General features: G+C 40.3%; 1 protein-coding gene across 1 annotated transcript in view; it reads left to right on the top strand.

Moving 5' to 3' along the window:
- Positions 1–9,100, top strand: part of UHRF2 (ubiquitin like with PHD and ring finger domains 2) — a 96,077-nt gene extending 86,977 nt beyond the window's left edge. Inside the window, exons 13-16 of the mRNA XM_062208274.1 lie at positions 144–240; positions 521–678; positions 6,235–6,333; positions 8,091–9,100. Of these exons, the coding sequence (XP_062064258.1) occupies positions 144–240; positions 521–678; positions 6,235–6,333; positions 8,091–8,237 (501 nt within the window). The 3' untranslated portion in view covers positions 8,238–9,100. The remainder of the gene's footprint in view (positions 1–143; positions 241–520; positions 679–6,234; positions 6,334–8,090) is intronic.
- Positions 9,101–20,945: the final 11,845 nt, after the last annotated feature.

Raw genomic sequence — 20,945 nt, 5'->3', positions numbered from 1 at the left:
TTTTGTCTATTCCCTTTATGTGAAGTCTTTCAACTTGGGAATGTATAGATTCGTCCTCTCCCTGACTTTTAAAATTTTTTATCAGGATCTAGAACCTGCCCTTCTAACAGCTTAAATCTACATTGTCTTCTCTTCCCCACCAGTATCCAGCAGGTTACCCTTCAGATAAAGAAGGGAAGAAGACTAAAGGACAGTCAAAGAAGCAGGCCACTGAAACCACAAAAAGGCCAATTTCAGATGGTAGGTAATGATTGAAAAATATAAATCCTAGTAATATACATTCTAATAAATAGAAATATCAAGAGAACAAATTGAGAGAAAAACAAAGGAGCTTTTGGGGGAGGGGAAAAGTGGAGCATCAGAACAGCAAATATAGTATCCTAAATTCCAAGGGAAACTTAGATGCTACTTTGTGTAGGTTATCTTCTGCTAAACATTCCTGGTGGGGTTAACTCTTTTGTTTCATAGTGCTGTTTAGAACCACTTGTAAGTCTACTAATATATTTTTAAATAAATCTAGATGAGTCTCCAAGTGCCTCCAAAGTGTTCAAAGCATCGGATTCAGCAGAAGCAGTTGAGGCTTTCCAGCTAACTCCTCAGCAACAACACCTAATCCGAGAAGACGGCCAAAACCACAAGTTGTGGGATGAAGTACTTGCGTCTCTTGTGGAAGGACCAGTATGTACAGATTTTTTAAAATAATGTTATTGTAATATTAACAAGTAGTGAACAGTAATTTCCTTATGAAGTGTGGTTTTCCACAAGTCAGTCAAGGCTTGATCCTTCTCTCCAGTATTCTCACTCACTGCTGTCACCTTTCAGAAATAATTGGATGTAATATATTTAAATGTTCTTAAATTTATTGTAAACTTCTTAGGTGTTGGTTTTTTACTTTTCTATGTCTGAACTTAATTATTTATGTTGATGTATTATTCCTGGTAAGAATTTTTGATTGTGAAACATGCAATCAACTGGAACTAAAACTCACCAGAAATATTTCTGTAATAGTTACCTAATAGCATAAGGCTTTTTTAATTATTGAATTTATTTATTTGATTTTTAAGAAATTTTTATTTATTTATTTTTTTGACAGGCAGAGTGGACAGTGAGAGAGAGAGAGAGACAGAGAGAAAGGTCTTCCTTTGCCATTGGTTCACCCTCCAATGGCCGCACCGCGCCGATCCGAAGGCAGGAGCCAGGTGCTTCTCCTGGCCTCCCATGGGGTGCAGGGCCCAAGAACTTGGGCCATCCTCCACTGCACTCCCAGGCCACAGCAGAGAGCTGGCCTGGAAGAGGGGCAACCGGGACAGAATCCGGTGCCCCAACCGAGACTAGAACCCGGGATGCTGGTTCCGAGGGCAGAGGATTAGCCTATTGAGCCACGGCGCCGGCCCGCCGGCCATTATTTATCTATTTGAAAAGCAGAGAGAAAGAGACAGAGCCCCTATCCACTGGTTCACTTCCCAAATGGCAAAAGCGAGGAACTCAATCCATGTATCCTGTTTGGGTGCCACCTTCCCAGAGAGTACATCAGCAGGAAGCTACAACTGAGGGCAGAGTTGGGCCTGGAACCCACGTGCTCTGTTGTGGGATGCTGGTTGTCCAACTAGCATCTTAATCAGTAGACCAGACGCCTACCCCATAGCATAAGTCTTAAGCAATTTCGCACAATTTTCAAAACCTCTATGTTCAACTCATGGGTAAAATATGACAATATTAATTATCTAAATATTATATAGTATATATTTGAAATATTTATTTATTCATTTATTTGAAAGCCAGGGTGACAGGGAAAGTCACAGAGTGAAAAAGATCTTCCATCCACTGGTTCACTACTCAAACGGCCACAGCAGCTGTGAGCCTGCAAATCCCATGTGAGTGGCTGTGGCCCAAGCGCTTAGGTCATCTTTTGATGCTTTCCCAGGTGTATTAGCAAGAAGCTGGATCAGAAATGGAGCAGCTTAGACCAGAACTGGCACTAAGCAGTAGCATTACCCATTGGGCCAACACCAGTCCTTTATATTTTTTGAACCATTTTTTCCATTTTGGGAAGTTATAACATTTTAATATCATAAATTTTAAGTCATAAATTGAAAAGAATTGCAAGGCTAATTTATGTGTGAGTATGGTAAGCTGTGTTTTGTGGATGGAGCTTTCTTATCAAATCCCCCAAATTGGAGGCCAGTGCCACGGCGGAGTAGGTTAATCCTTTGCCTGCGGCGCCGGCTTCCCATATGGGCACCAGTTCTAGTCCCGGCTGTTCCACTTCCAATCTAGCTCTCTGCTATGGCCTGGGAAAGCAGTTAGAGTATGGCCCAAGTGCTTGGGCCCCTGCACCCGCATGGGAGACCGGGAAGAAGCACCTGGCTCCTGGCTTTGGATTGGTGCAGCACCAGCCATTGTGGCCAACTGGGAGTGAACCAACAGAAGGAAGACCTTTCTCTCTGTCTCTCATTCTCGATGTCTGTAATTCTACCTCTCAAATAAATAAAGAAAATCTTTAAGAAAGAAAAATTAAATTCCCTAAATTGGAGGCTTCAGATGTGACTTCTCTCCTTCTTTGCTCACTTACTTTTATTGTATCTTAACTGTTGCTTATAAGTTTGAAACTTGTATTATTTTATATCAACCCTTTGTCATTTGCAGTATTGTTGGTATTCTGTTTTCTTTCCTCCCAAATGTTGTGATGTGCAGCTATTATGAGTGAGCTCTGCAGCCTGTCTTGACATTTCATCTTGTCCTCTCAGTAATTTCTTCCTTTCAGTTTCTCTTTATTTCTCTCAATGCAATAGGTTAGAATTTCTCATGTCTCTGAAATTGGGTTATTGAATATCTCTGTGTACTTTCTATCTAGACTTAAAGGGATCTGTTAGTTTTTTGTGTTGCTTTTTTTTGTTTGAGAGTCATCATTATTAAGAAACAACCTTCCCAATATAGTTAGTATGCTTTTAGAAATGGCTGAAGTCTTTGCATTTCTGTTGGAATCATCCTTTCCTTTCCTTTTTTTTTTTTTTTTTTTGGGACAGGCAGAGTGGATAGTGAGAGAGAGAGACAGAGAGAAAGGTCTTCCTTTTTTGCCGTTGGTTCACCCTCCAATGGCTGCCGCGGCTGGCACGCTGCAGCCAGCGCATTGTGCCGAAGCCAGGAGCCAGGTGCTTCTCCTGGTCTCCCATGGGGTGCAAGGCCCAAGCACTTGGGCCATCCTCCACTGCCTACCTGGGCCATAGCAGAGAGCTGGCCTGGAAGAGGGGCAACCGGGATAGAATCCGGCGCCCCGACCGGGAGTAGAACCCGGTGTGCCGGCGCCACTAGGCGGAGGATTAGCCTGTTGAGCCGCAGCGCCGGCCATCCTTTCCTTTGTTTGTGAAGGTAGTATGTGGGGTTTTCCTTGGTAAAGGGAGGCTTCCATGTATGGAAGATCCAAGAGAGGGATTTTGCTCTTTAGGAAGTGTTACTTGCATTTCAGCCTAAAGATTGTTAAGTAAAACTCATTTTCACTTAAAGAAAGTGAAAATTTCTGTAAAGTTAAAAATAACATAGTGTCAAGCAGAAGTTAATTATTGAATTACAGTTCAATAATTCTTTGATTAGGAAAAATACAACTGGCTGGTTCAGGAAGACAAAGTAGCAGATATAGATGGAGGAAGAAATCACCTGAGTACACATGAAAATTCTTTTTTTTTTTTTTTAAGATTTACATATTTGAAAGGCAGAGTTAAACAGAGGCAGAGGCAGAGAGAGGTCTTCCATCCGCTGGTTCACTCCCCAAATGGCTGCAATGGCCGGAGCTGAGCTGATCCGAAGCCAGGAGCTTCTTCCCAGTCTCCCATGCGGGTGCAGGGGCCCAAAGACTTGGGCCATCTTCTGCTGCTTTTCCAGGCCATAGCAGAGAGCTGGATCGGAAGAGGAGTAGCTGGGACTTGAACCAGTGCCCATATAGGATGCTGGCACTGCAGGCGGCATCTTTACCTGCTATGCCACAGAGCTGGCCTCCACGTAAAAATTCTTTTCTGTGTGGATGATGTCCCGTGGTGATGGGGCCTGTTCAGGTCAGATTATTATTACCTTGCTGCTAGTGCTCACTCTTGATGTTTATGGATTATTATCCTGGACAAGTTTCATGCCCATTCTCTTCAGATAAGCCCAGAATACCACGTATTAGCCAATGATGACACCACCCACCCCCTTTTTTTTTTATTGGAGCAGAGAGAGAGAGAGAACTCCTATCCACTGATTCACTTCCCATGTGAACTGAGACAGGCCTACACTAAGAGCTGGAAACTCAATCCAGGTTTCCCAAACGAGTGGCAGGGACCCAAGTACTTGAGCTAGCAGCTGTTGCCGCACACCATGCACATTAGCAGGAAGCTGGAATCAAGAGGAGAGCTGGAACTTGGACCCAGGCGCTCTGATACAGCAGTGGTGTACCAACCGTTGGCATAACATCTGGGCCACATACCTACCCTCAATGGTGACTTGTGAAGAAATGTTCACAGAAAATGCTGTTTTACAAAAAAATGCATTTTTAAAAAACATTTCTTATATCCAAAACTTTAAAAATTCCACATACACACATACACACATTTTTATCTAAACTCCTTTCCAAGCCTCTGTATGAATAACAGCCCTACCTACCTCTGTAGTCTCCTCTTGCTTGTGACTTCTTTGGCTACGGTTGTGCTATTTAAACATAATCAACTTGTTCTTGGTCCCTGGGCCTTTACTAAACATGTAGTATCTCTGACCATCTCCATCATCATGTAGCTCACTCCGTCAAATCCTTTTAAGTCTGCACAAATATTACATTCTTCAAAGAAGCCTTTCCATATACTCTTTTTAAGTAGCCATGCTTTAATCTACTTCTTGAATTTATTATGTCTTACAGTTGTTATATTTTATATGTTCTCTTGTAAAAATATAAGTTCTATGAGAGTAGAGAGTTTGCTTTTATGTTATCACTGTATAGATTAGTGCCTAGAACATTGTAGGAACTGAGAACACCTATTTTACATACACTCATTATAGATACCATGTACCCAAATTATAGGCACCAGGGGAATTATTCATTAAGAAGATAACTTAAAGGCTGACAGTGTGCCACAGTGGGTTAAGACACAGCTTGGAATGCCAGTATCCCAAGCAGAAGGGCTGGTTTGAGTCCTGGTTGCTCTGCTTCCAGTCCAGCTTCCCTGCTAATGCACTTGAGGATGGCTCAGTTATTTGGTCCCTGCCATCTATGTGGGAAACCGGGATGGAGTTTCTGGCTGATGTAGTCAGTGAACGGAAGATCTCTGTCTCTCTCTGCCTTTCAAATATACAAATAAATCTTTAAAAAAAACAAGAAATCAAGAAATTTGTCAGTGAAGAGGGTGCCTGACAAAATTTTTGTTTTTTCCAACATCTTCCCCTAAGTGATATATTCTTTGAATGTTTTGTATAATAGTGTTTGCAATTCACTTGACTTTCATAATGCATGTTCATATTTCAGCTAGTATAATGATATCTTTTGAAGTGTGACATTTGATTGTCTGTAATTCTTATAAATTCTAGTTTTATTAATATTGGGAACAAACATAAAAATATTCCCTCACTACAAAAATAAATGAATGAAGAATTCTTCTTATATATGTTTTTAAAAACCTATTTTTTTATTCTAGTTTAAAATAAAAAAGCGGCCAGGGTAAAACAGAATCAGTAATGGGTTTTGAAGAGCACAGAGTATCATGTGATCACATTTGCTTAAAGATGTTTACTTTATCTGTGATAGTTTTATCCCTCTTCAAGTAAATTTTTGGGTTGGGGTAAAATATTACAGAAAATAATCCTAGAAAAATAAGTATTTTTTTGTGGTATTAGATATTACAGAGTATTATTGTCTAGTGCTTTATTTTTAAAGTTTTAAAAATAATTCAAATTTTGTAATAACAAAAGATTGATCAGAATAACACATTTTTGTGCAGTGCAGCTTTTTGAAGAAAGATCAGTATGTAATGATCCTCAGATTAGCTGCCCATGGTTTGTTTTTTTTTTTTAATGAAAAATAATTTATCTCTGGAATATGAGATTTAGAGGGACTTTGATAGGATTTTTTTCAGTTTCTGTTATGTGAGTTTGCTTGATTTTCTTAATAGAAAACAAAAGGTGACTGAGATACTTTTTTCCTGATCATGTAGAATTTCATTAGTATATAACGAGCTGCTAACCATTTTTCCTTCCTCTTCGGTACCCTTCTAGAATTTTCTGAAAAAATTAGAACAATGTTTTATGTGTGTCTGCTGCCAGGAGCTAGTTTACCAGCCTGTGACCACAGAGTGCTTCCACAACGTCTGTAAAGTAAGTAGCATTCTCTCCCACTTTCTCTCGAGTCAAAAGGCACCCAACCTCAGTATCAGTTTTTAGCATGTAATGAAGGATTTTTCCATGAAGCAGAATAGTTAGGTAATGTTACTAAATAGCATTTACATCTTGATGGTAAGTGCATGCCTTAATTTAATAGTAATAGTCATTAAAATATATATCATTTGAGACAATCTATCATGTTTGGAATTATTGAGGAAGGATTGAAATGAAGAAGAAACTGGGGCCGGCACTGTGGCTCACTTGGTTAATCCTTCGCCTGCGGCGCCCGCATCCCATATGGGTGCCGGGTTCAAGTTCCCAGTCGCTTCTCTTCCAGTCCAGCTCTGTGCTGTGGCCCGGGAGGGCAGTGGAGGATGGCGCAAGTGCTTGGGCCCTGCACCCGCATGGAAGACTAGGAGGAAGCACCTGACTCCTGGCTTCGGATCGGCATAGCTCCGGCCATGGCAGCCATTTGGGGAGTGAACCAACAGAGGGAAGACCTTTCTGTCTCTCTCTCTCACTGTCTGACTCTGTCAAGTAAAAAAAAGAAAGAAATGAAGAGGAAACTAATTGTTCTTTTCTATGTAAAAACTTATATACATCTTATATATCATAGTGCAAATTGGAATAATAAAACTAATTTAAAAAAACTAAAAACAGATTATATCTGGAAGTGTGCCCAGATTAAATATTGTGTGAAAGGTGAAGTGTAGTATAAAAGGAAAATCTGAGTTTTAGTCAAGCCAAGGTTGCAATCTTGTTCTACCAATTGGTGCTTATATGCCCTGACGTAACTTCAGAACTTTAGTTTCTTTTGTAAAATGGAAAAAAATCTTCCTAGATGTTTATGCCTGAATTTGCATCAGTTAACTCTGTATAATATATTTAGTACAGCTAATATTTATATATATTTTATATTATATATATATTTTTAAAAAATATTTATTTATTTATTTGAAAGTCAGAGTTATACAGACAGAGAAGGAGAGGCAGAGAGAGAGGTCTTCCATCCACTGGTTCACTCCCCAATTGACTGCAATGACCAGAGCTGCACCGATCCAAAGCCAGGAGCCAGGAGATTCAACCAGGTCTCCCATGCAGGTGCAGGGGCCCAAGGACTTGGGACATCTTCTACTGCTTTCCCAGGCCATAGCAGAGAGCTGGATTGGAAGTGAAGCAGCCAGGTCTCAAACTGGTGCCCATGTGGGATGCTGGCACTGCAGGCAGCAGCTTAACCTGCTACGCCACACCGCCAGCCCCAGCTAAATATATTTTGAAAGACTCATGTTTTGTGTCTTGATAAAATACATAGCTTGGTTCTAAGCAAAAAAATGCTGCATTTGTTTGTTTGGTTTTTTTTTTTTTTTTTTTTTTTTTTTTTTTTTTTTTAGGGCTCTTCCAGGAAAGAACAGAATTCCAATGTAACCTAAAAGATTAGGCTAGTGGGAACCATACATAAATCTTTAACACTTTCATTTTACCAGATGAGGAAATTGAAGTTGAAAAACTGTTAAATCATTTCCCTGAAGTCTCAAAGTGTGTGCCAGAGATGAACCAACACTATAACTGGACTTTTTCATAGTGCAGATTCAGGCCTTGACAGGTGTTCATTTTGTTCAGTTTCTCTTGTTACCAAACAATAAGTCTGTAGTTTCTACGTAAAAGCATAAGCTGCTGAGTACTTTTCTATATACTTAATGCTCAGATGAAACTGGGTATATTTTTATTTGTTTGTTTTTGTTTGTCCATAGGATTGCTTACAGCGCTCCTTTAAGGCCCAGGTTTTCTCCTGCCCTGCTTGCCGGCATGATCTTGGCCCAAATTACATCATGGTTCCCAATGAGGTTCTGCAGAATCTACTTGACCTTTTCTTCCCTGGCTACAGCAAAGGACGATGATCTGTGTACTTCTACCGTGTTGTTCCTGGTGGCTTTTTGAACAATAAAGAATCTAAAATGGGTGTAGAGGGTGGAAGCAATGGTGGACCATATCTCTCCCGTTCTAAAGCAGCTAATCCTCTTTCCCAGGTAGCCATCATCTTGTGTGTAGTAAGAGGCCCATTTCTCAACTGTCTTTTAAATATCAAAAGGTAGTTCCTGTCAGAAACAACTAGTTTTAATGAATAAAAAGTCAAAAGCCTCAGCTCTAGTTGATATCCAAGTTATGATTTATTTTGCAACTACCTCAGGACAGAAAAGATTTGTGGGGATTTTAAAAATCATTGAATAGTTAAATGAAATTTTAGCTACACACTGCCTCCCCAATATTAGTTGTGCCTGGTTATTGTAATTTGATTTTACCGAAAAGAAGATGACACGAGTCACTTGGACTGAATGCCGCTTCTGTAGTATGCATATTTTTTCATGTTCTTCTTCCATTACGGTGAGTGTTTTGCAAGGACAGGTTCATTTTTTTAGCCTGTTTTGTGAGCCCCATTGTGCTTTTTTCTGGTGTTTTATGCAAGTTGACTACTAATGACTAATGAGAACAATATGAATGCATTGTTGCTGCATTAGTGTCATGTGGTGTGGTTTTGCACTTAAAAGAGGTATCAGATGCTCTAGTTGTGAATGTCCATGAAAAGCCACTTCTGTACTAGTCAAACTGTTTTTAGTGAGTCTCACCAGTGATTTTACATTTACAGAGTATTGAGGGCTGTGCTGACTTTTGAGAGGATTGAAATTGCTTCATATTGTGATCCTAAATTTTATATTCACTATATTCCCTAAAGTATACCTTAATAAATATTTTATGATCAGAATCATTTTGCTTTACTTTTTACATTTGTCTGACTTCTGTGTGTTTAAGAATCAGATATTTCCAGATGTTCTTATTGTGTATCTTTACTAAAACAGACATATTTTAATTTTTTTTTGGTAATGAGAACTAGAAGGAAATCTTAAGCACTAAGGACAAATTTTGCTTTGCTTGGTTTTTTAAAAAACATTTTATCCTACTAAGTGGGGAATTTTCCAAATTAAGAATCTAATGACTGTTTTTTTTTCCTGTAACTTTTGTCTTATGTTCAATTTTAGCATCATGAATGCTAATTCTTATGTCCTAGATGTGAGAATGTTTTAAGACTTTGTTCTGTTCTCTATCCTGCTGTTATTTTCTTTGGAGAAAACGTTTAATGTGATCAACTCAGTCTTTTCACCATTAGATTCAGGCACTATATATATCTCCAACATTGAATGAATATTTTCTTTATACTAGTCACTCGTACATTTTTACGAGTATTCATTGAACCTACTGACAACTCGAAGACACAGCTATCATTATCCCCGTTTTGTGGACAGGCATTTGTGGTACAGAAAGGTGAAAGTGACTTGTCAAAGGTGTACTCCCGGCAAGGGCAGAGCTGGTGATCTTTATTCTTTGCAGGCCTGCACCTAGGAGATGTATATCTGGCACACTAAGGTCAGTGCTTTTTCTGCACATAGTTAAATTCAGAATCAGGTTCTAGGAAACAAAAACGGTGATTTTCTTTGAAGAACAAATTTAAATAGGACCTTCTTAGATTGAAAGTGAGTCATTAAATTGCAGCACCCAGTGCTGTAGTCCTCCAGCACCGGGCACGCTTCTGCATGCAGGGGAGGTGAAGATCTCCCAGTTTAACTGATTCCCACGGTCACACTGTACACTGTCGTAATTTTACTATAACATGGTAGACTGGGCAAGAGGGCTGGTTATAGACTAACATGTTGACAGGTGTTACGAATGGCCTAAAACTTACTTGTGTTTTATTCTTTTTGGACTTTTTTTAAAGTCATAAAGTTTTCTTTACACAGATATTTCAGTTTTCATTTAGAAAATAGGTACTTTTAGAAGACATAACCACAATATGATTGTCACACATTTATTTTTTTAAATTAATTTCTTCACATCATCAAATTAGAAAATATTCCAATTTCCATTGTCTCAAATGTCATAAATGGGTGCTTTAATTGGTTTATCTGAATCAATCTCCAGATAAAGACTTCATATTGTGATTAATCACTATCTCTTAAGTACTTTTTTTTAAGATTTATTTGTTTTTATTTGAAAGTCATAGTTACACACAGAGAGGAGAGGCAGAGAGAAAGAGGTCTTCCATCCACTGGTTCACTCCCCAGTGCTGATCCGGAGCCAGGAGCTTCTTCTGGGTCTCCCACATTGGTTCAGGGGCCCAAAGACTCGGGCCATCTTCTACTGCTTTCCCAGGCCATAGCAGAGAGCTGGAAGTGGAGCAGCCGGGACTCGAACCGGCACCCATATGGGATGCCAGCACTGCACGCGGTGGCCTTACCCGCTGCGCCACAGCGCTGCCCCCTTAACTAGTTTTAAATGTACACATTCCCTTATGCTTATCCTCTAAACCTTTTTTCCCCCTTTCTTCACCTTTTGCAGTTTGTGTTTTGAAATGGAGTTGTTTGTTCTCAAGCATTTCTGACAGAATACATCTAGCTGATGTCACCATGTGGTGTACGGTAACATGTTTCTCTTTATTTTGATTCAGATTTTATTTTCCTTCTTTTATTATTTGGTGAAAATTTCTTCTTAGGTGTTGGGATTGTCCCTTTTTTTTTTTTATTTTTTGACAGAGTGGACAGAGAGAGAGAGAGACAGAGAGAAAGGTCTTCCTTTTGCCGTTGGTTCACCCTCCAATGGCCACCGCAGTAGGTGCGCTGCGGCCGGCGCACCGCGCTGATCCAATGGCAGGAGCCAGGTGCTTCTCCTGGTCTCCCATGGGGTGCAGGGCCCAAGCACTTGGGCCATCCTCCACTGCACTCCCTGGCCACAGCAGAGAGCTGGCCTGGAAGAGGGGCAACCGGGACAGGATCGGTGCCCCGACCGGGACTAGAACCGGTGTGCCAGCGCCGCAAGGTGGAGGATTAGCCTAGTGAGCCGCGGCGCCAGCCCGGGATTGTCCTTTAAGAGGCACATATTTCTGGCTATGTTTTAGGTTTACTTTGAAAGGTGAGCTTTTACAACTGGAATTTATTGTATTTGATAGATTACAGTGGTTACTGTTGACTGTTCATCTACATTCTTCCGGGTGGAATTTAAAAAAAAAAAAAAATTCTAATTAGAGTACATAGGACTCCTAGTTTTAGAACTTAGTCCCAGGTAGTATCATTCATTCAACAAATATGTGCATGCTGATAGATTTCAGGATACCAGGTAAAGTTTGTGAAGCTGGCAGTCTTTAATTATATGCCCTTATCTCTGAACACTGATACGACAATTTAACTAGCAGAAAGGGCCCCTACCCATATACATATAGCTTGGGGTTTCATCGCAGATCCTACTTATAGGAGCTGGAATAAAGAACTGTTCTTACTGGCCCATTTTCTGCTGTTTGCTTGTGAGGGACCAAACATTTCCCCATTCTTCATAACATCCCTGACTCCAGGGGATTAAGTTGCTGGCGTGTTCATCACCAGTTTCCACTGGAAGGAGTTATCCCTGGTTGTCTACTCACTGGTCCCCATAACCAGACCTTCACAATCCCCAAAGGAAATGCTATTTAGTAATCAAACTTAATCCAGTCCTATACAGGAAAAAAAAAAATTAAGTATCCATCACTGGACACAAGAAATGAAGAGAAACTTGGAGGGACCAAGTAGGCAGACAAAACAACTTACAAAAAAAATTGAATGAAAGAATATGGAGTTTTACAACTATATATTTAAGTATAAAATTGTGTTGCACTGATACAGTAAAAACAACCTGCTGTATGAATAGTAATTTGTGATTAAAATTCTTGGAACTAAACATTTTGAAAATGCAACAGATAAAACAGAATGGGCACTGCCAAAATTTGAATGCATTGCCAAGAAATTTATTATACAATTTTATGTTCTTTTCAGCAGTATGCGAAAGTTCAAATTGCCCCACAACCTTCCTAACAATGATTTTATCACTTTTTAAAGTGATGAACATTTTAGAGAGTAGTATTTTCTGTATATGCAAGAGTAGATTGAATATTTGCTGACAGAGGAGTGGATTGTGGTAGTCCTTTATATTGAGGTATTTGTGCCTCTGTAGTGCAACGTTAGGACTATACTTCCTAGCCTTGTTGCATGTGGGCAGAGCTTCATGACCAGTTAGTTATGAGTGGAAAAGCTGTATACCACTGTCTTCCAGAGTTTTCTTTCCCCTTCTGTGGAGACCAGTAACATCTATCTATCTGCCTGGATCCCAGAACACAATTGATAGAACAGAATCCCCAGTCAGTAGTGAGAAATAAGTCTTCAAACTTCTGGGGTTTCTGAGTTACCAGCAAAGTATGTGCTAGCATATCGTGACTGATAGAAGCTCTTATAACTTCTTCAGCCTACCAGTAGATACGAAATTGAGTTAATTGGTCTTCTTATTTTATATCTATAACTACCAGTCTTTTTTTTTTTTTAAGAGTTATGTATTTATTTGAAAGTGAGAGTACACACAGAGAGAAGGAGAAGCAGAGAGAGAGATCTTCCATCTGCTGGTTCACTCCCCAGATGGCCGCAATGGCCGGAGCCATCTTCTACTGCTTTCCCCGGCCATAGCAGAGAGCTGGATCCAGAGTGGAACAGCCGGGACTGGAATCAGTACCCATATGGGATGTGCGCACTGCAGGCAGTGGCTTTACCCGCCACGCCATAGCACCGGCCCCACTTCCATTCTTTTAAAATGAATTCTTTAATATGAATCCAAATCAGTTGTCTGTGAGCTATGGATAAATTGTTTGATAGTGTAGTAGGCCACTTCTAAAGATGTTCTCCAGTGATCCTTATATCCTGGCCTTCATGCCCTGGTATAATCTCCCCATGATTGTGGCCTGGACTTACAGATTCCTTCGTAATGAATAGAAACAGCAGAAGTAATGGGATGTTATTTCCTGGCCTTGGCTATGAAGCTACTGTAGTTTCCAGTTCTACCCTGTTTCCATCTAAGGCAGGGGTGGAGAGTGACTGGCCCACAGGCCATATAAAGACTATGAAATCATTTGTTCTTGCCCTGCTAAGGTAACTGCAGGCAAAACTTGAAATTCTATAAATCTATAGCAGACTAATTTTTGAGTAGGTAATTTGGTATGGCCTGCAGATGTTGTTCTAAATATCTAAATAGCCCTTGGCAAATAAAAAAAAAGGGGGGGGGTCCCCTGAGGGGAAGCCATCTGCTATGTTGGGAGGTGCCACGAACAGAAGCGTGGCAAGGAACACGTCTCCAGTCAAACCCCAGCAAGTTCCAGAAACCACGGGAGTGAGCTTGCAAGCAGATTCTCCCCTAGTGGAGTCTTGAAATGACTTCAGCCCTTGACTGCAATCCTGGGAGAGAGCCTCAGCTGCTCAGACCCGGCCAAGTCACTCTGGAATTCCTGACCCACAAAAAGTGAGGTAATGAAGATTGTTTTAGTTCTTTAAGCTTTGACGTAAGTTGTTATGCAGCAAAAGATGACATATATATATATAGGGGGACCCTAAGTTCCAGTTTGCCCGGGTCAGAAAAAATTTGTACTTGTTGCCCCAAAATGGTTCTGAATACCATTCACTTTTCCTCTTTAAAGAGCCACAGGCTAAGATCACTGTATTGAGACTCAGTTGAGATCTTTTATGACATAACCCTGAATTCACTTGTATTTCTAAAAGCTTTTTTAGTTTTTTTTTAAGGGCAGAGAGAAGGCAGTCCCACATCTGCTGGTTTACTTCATAAATGCCCACATCACTTGGGGCTGGACCTGGCTGAAGCAAAGATACAGAAACTCTATCCAGGTCTCCCACATGATGGCAGGAACCCAATACTTGAGCCATCAGCTGCTGCCCCGAAGGTGCGTTAGTAGGAAGCTAGATTAGAAGCAGAGGTAGGACTTGATTCCAGGCAGTTTTTTATGGGATGCAAGCATCCCAAGAGGCAGATGAATCTGTTGTACCGTAATGCCTGCACCTAAAATATCCTTTAATTACCATAGCCACCTATTTTTTTTTTAGCTTACTGATATTTTCTCAAGGAGAAGTAATACTGGTGGAAAATACAGAAATTCCATGGACATTTTGCCTGGAAATCCTTTATGTCCAAGTAGCTTCTAACTAGATCTCTGGCAGATTTCTATATGGGAGGTGAAACTTTTGACATACCCTTCTACCTTTGATTCTGTTGGTCTGGAAGATTATGAACTATATTTCTCACATACTTTAGAATTAGGATATTCTTGGTTGCTGCCAGGTTAAGAAATCAAGTAAAATTTGCACGAGTTTTTAGGCTTCTAGGCACCTACCAAAAAGCAATTGTCCTATCCTCCCTCCCCAAAGTATGTTCTCATTTGGGTTATGGGTTTTTGTAAGCAAGTGTCACAAGTGATTTTACAAAATCCATAAGCCCTAATAAAATACTTCACTTTGATAAAAAGTACACTTCGCCAAATTTACATTAAAAATTTAGCTTTTTATTCTAAAGTAATTGTAAACTCACAAGAGGCTACAGAAGTAATAGAGAATTCTTGGGTTCTTTTCACTTGGCTTCCCCCAAGATAGCATCTTATGTAATTATATACTAAGTTGACCAAACCTGGAAATTGATACTAGTACAATAATATTAACTAAATTACAGATCTTGTGCAAAGTTCACCAGGTTTTTTTTTTTTTTAAGATTTATTTATTTATTATTTGAAAGGCAATTTCAAATTACAATTACAGAGGCAGAGGCAGAGAGATCTATTTGTCTTCTATATTTGTTGGTTCACTCCACAAATGGCTACAATGGCCGGAGCTGTGCTGATCCTAAGCAAGGAGCCAGGAGCTTCTTCTGGATCTCCCATGAGGGTGCAGGGGCCCAAGGACTTGGGCCATCTTCTGCTGCTTTCCCAGGCCATAGTAGAGAATTGGATCGGAAGAGGAGCAGCCAGGGCTCGAACTGGTGCCCATATGGGATGCCAGCACTGCAGGTGGTGGCTTTACCCACTATGCCACAGCAGCAGCCCCAAAAAAGATTCCTAATACTTCTTTAGAGAAACTCTCTCCCTGACCTTAACTCTGTTGATCATCACTAAGGTGTTCATTTCAGAAATGACATACACCTGGAATTGTACAGAATCTTAACTTTTGAGATTGCCTTTTTTCTCACATTGTGATAACATTGACATTCATCTGAGTTATTGCATATATCGGACAGTCTCATTCACGGGCGGTTGTGGTGCTGTAGTGGGTTAGACAACTGCGTGGGATGCCTGCCTCTCATACTGGAATGCTGGTCAGGTCCTGGCATCTCCACTTCCAGTCCAGCTTCCTCTGATGCATCTTTGGAGGCAGCAGATGATGGCCCAAGTGCTTGGGCGCCCTTAGTACCCATGTAGGAAACCTGGATGGAATTCAGGCTCCTGGCCTTGGCCCGGCCCAGCCCAGCCCAGCCCTGGCTATCATGAGCAGTTGGGGAGTGAACCAGGAGATGAAAGATCGATCTCTCTCTCGCTCACTTTCTCTTTCAAGTAGATGAAAATAAACATTGTTAAAAAAGTAATTTCATTCATTTTTATTGTTGAATAGTGCTCCAGATTGTTCATCCATTCACCTAGTGAAGGATTTTTGTACTATTTTTAGATCTGTTATAAATAAAGCTGATGAATATTCATGTACAGATTGTTGTGTTGACATAAGTGTCATTAACATAAATTTTTATTTCTCAGTGGCATAAATCTGGATCGTGTGATAAATGCATGTTTAGCTTTATAAAAACTGCCGTACTGTCTCCCACAGTGCCTATCCCATTTTACACGCCTATCAGAAATGCATGAGATCCAATTGCTCCACGTTCTTGCCAGCACTCAGTATTGTATTTTTGTTTTAGTCATTCTAATAGGTGTGTGGCCATATCTCATGGCTTTGTTTTTGCATTTCTCTAGTATGTAATAATCATTTTTCTACGTGTTTGTTATCCTTTATATCCATGAAGTGACTGAATCTTTCTTTGAGAGGCAGAGAGATACATAGAGAGCTCTCATTTGCTAGTTGACTCCCTAAATGCCACAAAGGCCAGGGGTGGGCCAAGGCCAAAGCCAGAAGCCAATAACTCCATCTACGTCTTCCACATGGGTGGCAGGAACCCAATCATTGGAGCCAATACTCTGCCTTCCAGGGTCCACATCAGCAGGAAGCTGGAGTCAGGAGTCAGGGGCAGGCATCAAACTAAGACACTCCAACATGGGCATCTTAACCACCAGCCAACATGCCTGCCCATGACTCACTTTCTAATTGGATTGTTTACTACTGTTGAGGTTAGAGTCCTTTACGTACTCTGAATACTAGTTTTTTGCCAGATATGTGGTCTTATTCTGTGTTTTCATCCTCTTAGCAGGGTGCTTCACAAAGAAAATGTTTTGAATTTTTTATTTCATGGATCATACTTGCGGTACCAAATAAATTTTTTAAAATTTGAGGGGAAAGAATAGTTTTTATATAAACTCAGGTATTTTTCCCTTTTCATTGCTGTTTCCAAATTTGATTTTTCCAGTTTCTATTACTTCCTTTGTACCTAAATAGGATTCTGGATTGTGTAATTATATTAAGGTCTCTTTTTTCAGAATTCGAAAATGTCCTTCCATTTTCTTCAGGCTTCCATGATCTTGATGAGAAATCTGTTACTCATACTGTTCTTCCCTGTGGATTTTTGTTTGGTTTCTTTCAAGAATTTTTCTTCAGGGCCCTCATTGTGGTGTAACAGGTTAAGCTGCTGCCTGTAATGCGGCATCCCATGTGGGCACCAGTTCCAGTCCAGCTGCTCCACTTCTGATCCAGCTCCCTGCAGATGCACCTGGAAAGCAGCAGAAGGGGACCCAAGTGTTTGGGCCCCTGCACCCATATGGGAGATCCGGATGAAGCTCCTGGCTTTGGCGTAGCCCAGCCCCAACTGTTGCAGCCATTTGGAGGGTGAACCAGCAAACGGAAGACCTCTGTCTCCCTCTCTTGCTGTAACTGAGTTTCAAAATAAATAAATAAAATATTAAAAAAATTTTTTTCTTCTTTAACTCCCAGAGACGTGATTATGATGTCTCTGAGAATATTAGTTTCTTTGGGTTTACCCAGTTTTTGGTTAACTGTGTATCCTTGAATTTAGACTGGTGTCTTATGTCAGATTTGGGAAGTTTCCAGCCATTATTTCTTCAAGTATGGTTTCAGTTCTCCACTATTTCTCCTCTTTTCCTGGAATTTCAGTGACATGAATATTAGAGCTTTCATTATTGTTCTAGAAGTCTCTTGAGATTTTACTTATTTTTATTCAATTTATATTCTGTTGTTGAGATTGGCTAATTGATAATGGCTGCTTATTCACTGCTTATTTTATCTGTCAGCTGTATTCTTTGACTCCATCTAGGGAGGTTTTTTTTTTTTTTTTTTAAACTTAGATTGCTTATTCGTTTGTTTTCTAAAATTTCCATTTGGCTCTTTATAGCACTAATCCAAGATGAAACTGTCCTGGTTCTTGATATTATTAGTAGTTTTACGTTGTGTCCTAGATACTTGCAGTATGATGAGACTCTAGTTCCTACTTAAATCTTGTTTATAAGGAGATAAAACTGTCTAGATGCTGAGTGTGTATCCTGGCCCATTTCTGTAGGGTACGCTTTCATCTCATTTTAGTTCTCAAAGCCTTTGCAGTGCTCTTCTAGTTGGCCCTATCTGGATGGGACCCAGAACCCAACTGAAACCTGAACAGTGATAGTTCAGAGAAAGCTGATTTCATTATAGTCAGTGTCATGCATGAGTAGCCCAGAACCTCTGCACAGTAGAGCCCTTTTGTAAGCTCCCTTCTCTCTGATCCTCCCTCAACCTCCAGTTACGATATGCAGGTTGATGCCTCTTTGTAGCTGGTCACCCAGTGCAAGGAAGGGATAGTCTACAGGGCCGAACCTACAGTCTCCGTCCAACACAGTGACGGGGGGTTGAGGGGTTTTTTCCTATGGTGTTCACTGTAAGTAGGCCCTCCTGCAGGGCCAGTCTTCACATTCTTTGGCCTGTGTGAGTGCAGACTTTCTTTTCTGTCTGCATCCTTGATGATTTGGGGTTTTAGTTTTCCCTTGTAACCAAGCCAAAAGAAGGCCAAAAGAAAAAAAAAAGAAGCTTACTACCAGGTTATTCCTCACATCCCAAAGTGCCTACTAGCCAGGTCACCATCTCTGTCTACCTTTCAGAGGGTTTTTATAATTGCTTTATGTATTTCATCCAGGATTCTTTTTTATTTTGTTTTGTTTTATTTGAAAGACAGATAGCAGAGAGAGGGAGAGAGAGAGGGAGAGAGAACGAGAGGAGAGGAGAGAGAGATCTTCATCCACTGGTTACTCCCCAATTTGCCGCAACAGCAAGGGTTTGGCCAAGCTTAAACAAGGAGCCAGGAGCTTCATCTGAGTCTCCCACTCGGGTGCAGGAACAAGCACTTGGGCCATCTTCACTGCTTTCCCAGGCACATTAGGAGGGAGCAGGATCAGAAGTGAAGCAGCCAGGACTTGAACCGGCTTCCATATGGGATGCAGGCACTGCAGGTGGTGGCTTAACCCATTAAGCCGTAACACTGGCCCCTCATCCAAGATTTTTATTTATAATCAGTGGAAGGAATATACTTGCTCCGTCTTGTGTAGAAACTGAAGTCCCAAAAACAACCTTTCAAAAAACAGGCTTCTGAATCGAAGGAGTCAAAGCATTTAACCATAAAGGAACTCTATTTGAAAGGAAACTAACACTTATTAAACACTTGTGTTTCTTAAACATTCCAATAACATAGCAAAGAAGCTGTTTCCTTTTTATTATAAAGAAACATTTGGTAACATCTATGCCGTGCTCTACATCTGTAGAGGTTTTTGATTTTAGAATATGGAATGTAAAAAGAATGCTGTAGCAGATACCTTGTATACAGACTTTCCAGTATTGATCTTTGTCAATATATTTTTTCTTAAATGAAAGAACAAAATAATAAAAATGAAACCGATAAACGTTCAGTCACCCTTCCTATTCCCCTTTGTGCCCAAGAAATTATGAATTTAAAGATGCCTTTTCTATTTTTTATACTTATGTATAGGATAAGGATATATATAGAGATAGATAAATGCATTTTGGGTGTTACAGTGATGCAAATTGCATATGTATTGAACTTGTTTTTCCATTCACCTTTATGTTTTAGGATAGTCTTTTTTTTTAAGGATTTGTTTTTTATTTGAAAGGCAGAGTTACAGAGAGGCAGAGGTAGAGAGATCTTACATCTGCTGGTTCACTCCCCAAATGGCTGCAATGGCTGGAGCTGTGCTGATCCGAAGCCAGGAGCTTCCTCCGGGTCTCCCATACAGATGCAGGGGCCTAAGGACTTGGGCCGTCTTCTACTTTCTCAGACCGTAAGCAGAGAGCTGGATCAGAAGTGGAACAGCTGAGACTCGAACTAGCACCCATATGGGATGCCAGTACTGCAGGCAGCAGCTTTACCTGCTATGCCACAGCACTGGCCCCTTGTCTTCTTTTTTAATAGGTAAATTTGGTCTTTACACTTGATAAGTATCATCCTGTTTGTACTTCCCTCTAAATTACATTTTCTGATCTGTTTTCCACGTTAAGCTTAGGTATTTTATTTATAACCTATGTTTAAGAACCTAAGTTATTACTGGAATGTGACTTAGCTGACTTACTGACATGTTTTGTCTATTTCTTTGTCGTGTTGAATATTTCAAGCTGTTTTTCTACCACTGGACCTTTCAGTGATGGTTTAAGATCAGGAAACTTCCTTAATCTTCACAGGTCTAAAATGTCTTTATTTTTACACTCATTTTAGAAGAATAAATTATGTGGGTTTAAAATTCTGTGTGCTTATTTACCTTACTTCAACATCTTGTAGATACTCCATTGTACTCTGGAAACTTATGTTGCTTTAAAAAAAAAAAAAGGATGTCAGTTTGATTGTCTTCGAAGGAGATGTGTGTTCTAATAGCTTCTGAATTTCTGTTCTTATTTCATAATCTTGTTTTCAGTTATGGGTTTTAGTTCTTCCGTTATCTCTTTGAGCATTTAAACATACTCATTTTATGTCTGTTTACTCTTTCTATCATTTCTGTCTCCCTAAGAAAGAATTTTTCCATTTGTTGCTGTTTAACGTGGAATTTCATTATGCTTTAGAAATTTGTATTTGTGATCTCATCTTCTATAGGAATTTTCTTCTAAGTGAATTTTGTTTTTGGCTTGGTTGTGGACACAGTGGCCCCCTTTGGAGACATTTTTAGATCGTTTCTACTGGGTCCCTGTATGGTTCCCTGAAACTGAACCGATGTTCTTTTGCTGAATGGGACTCCGTCACCAGGAAATTGTATGACTTGGCTCCTGCATTCACACGCGGCCAAGACTTTGTTGTATCCCTGGGCTAGTAGATACCGATTTTCAGTCCTTACATTGGAACAGGGCTTTCCTCTTTCTACATATATCCATTTCAGCTCCTACTGTCCACTGACTACAGTCAGTTCCTAATATCCACTCCCTGATGTCACTGAACCACCCAGCCATCCGGTGCTGAGGTGTACAGCCATCCAGGCACCTGCACTGACCATCGTGTCTGACCTTCCGTGCTTTACTCGGAGGTTTTCTAGTCTTCCGTCAGAAAACGGTGTTTTGTTAGTT

The sequence above is a fragment of the Lepus europaeus genome, chromosome 12 (assembly GCF_033115175.1).
Source record: "Lepus europaeus isolate LE1 chromosome 12, mLepTim1.pri, whole genome shotgun sequence".
NCBI lineage: Eukaryota > Metazoa > Chordata > Mammalia > Lagomorpha > Leporidae > Lepus > Lepus europaeus.
Note: the sequence above shows the minus strand (reverse complement) of the source record. Positions and strands in the feature narration are given on the sequence as shown.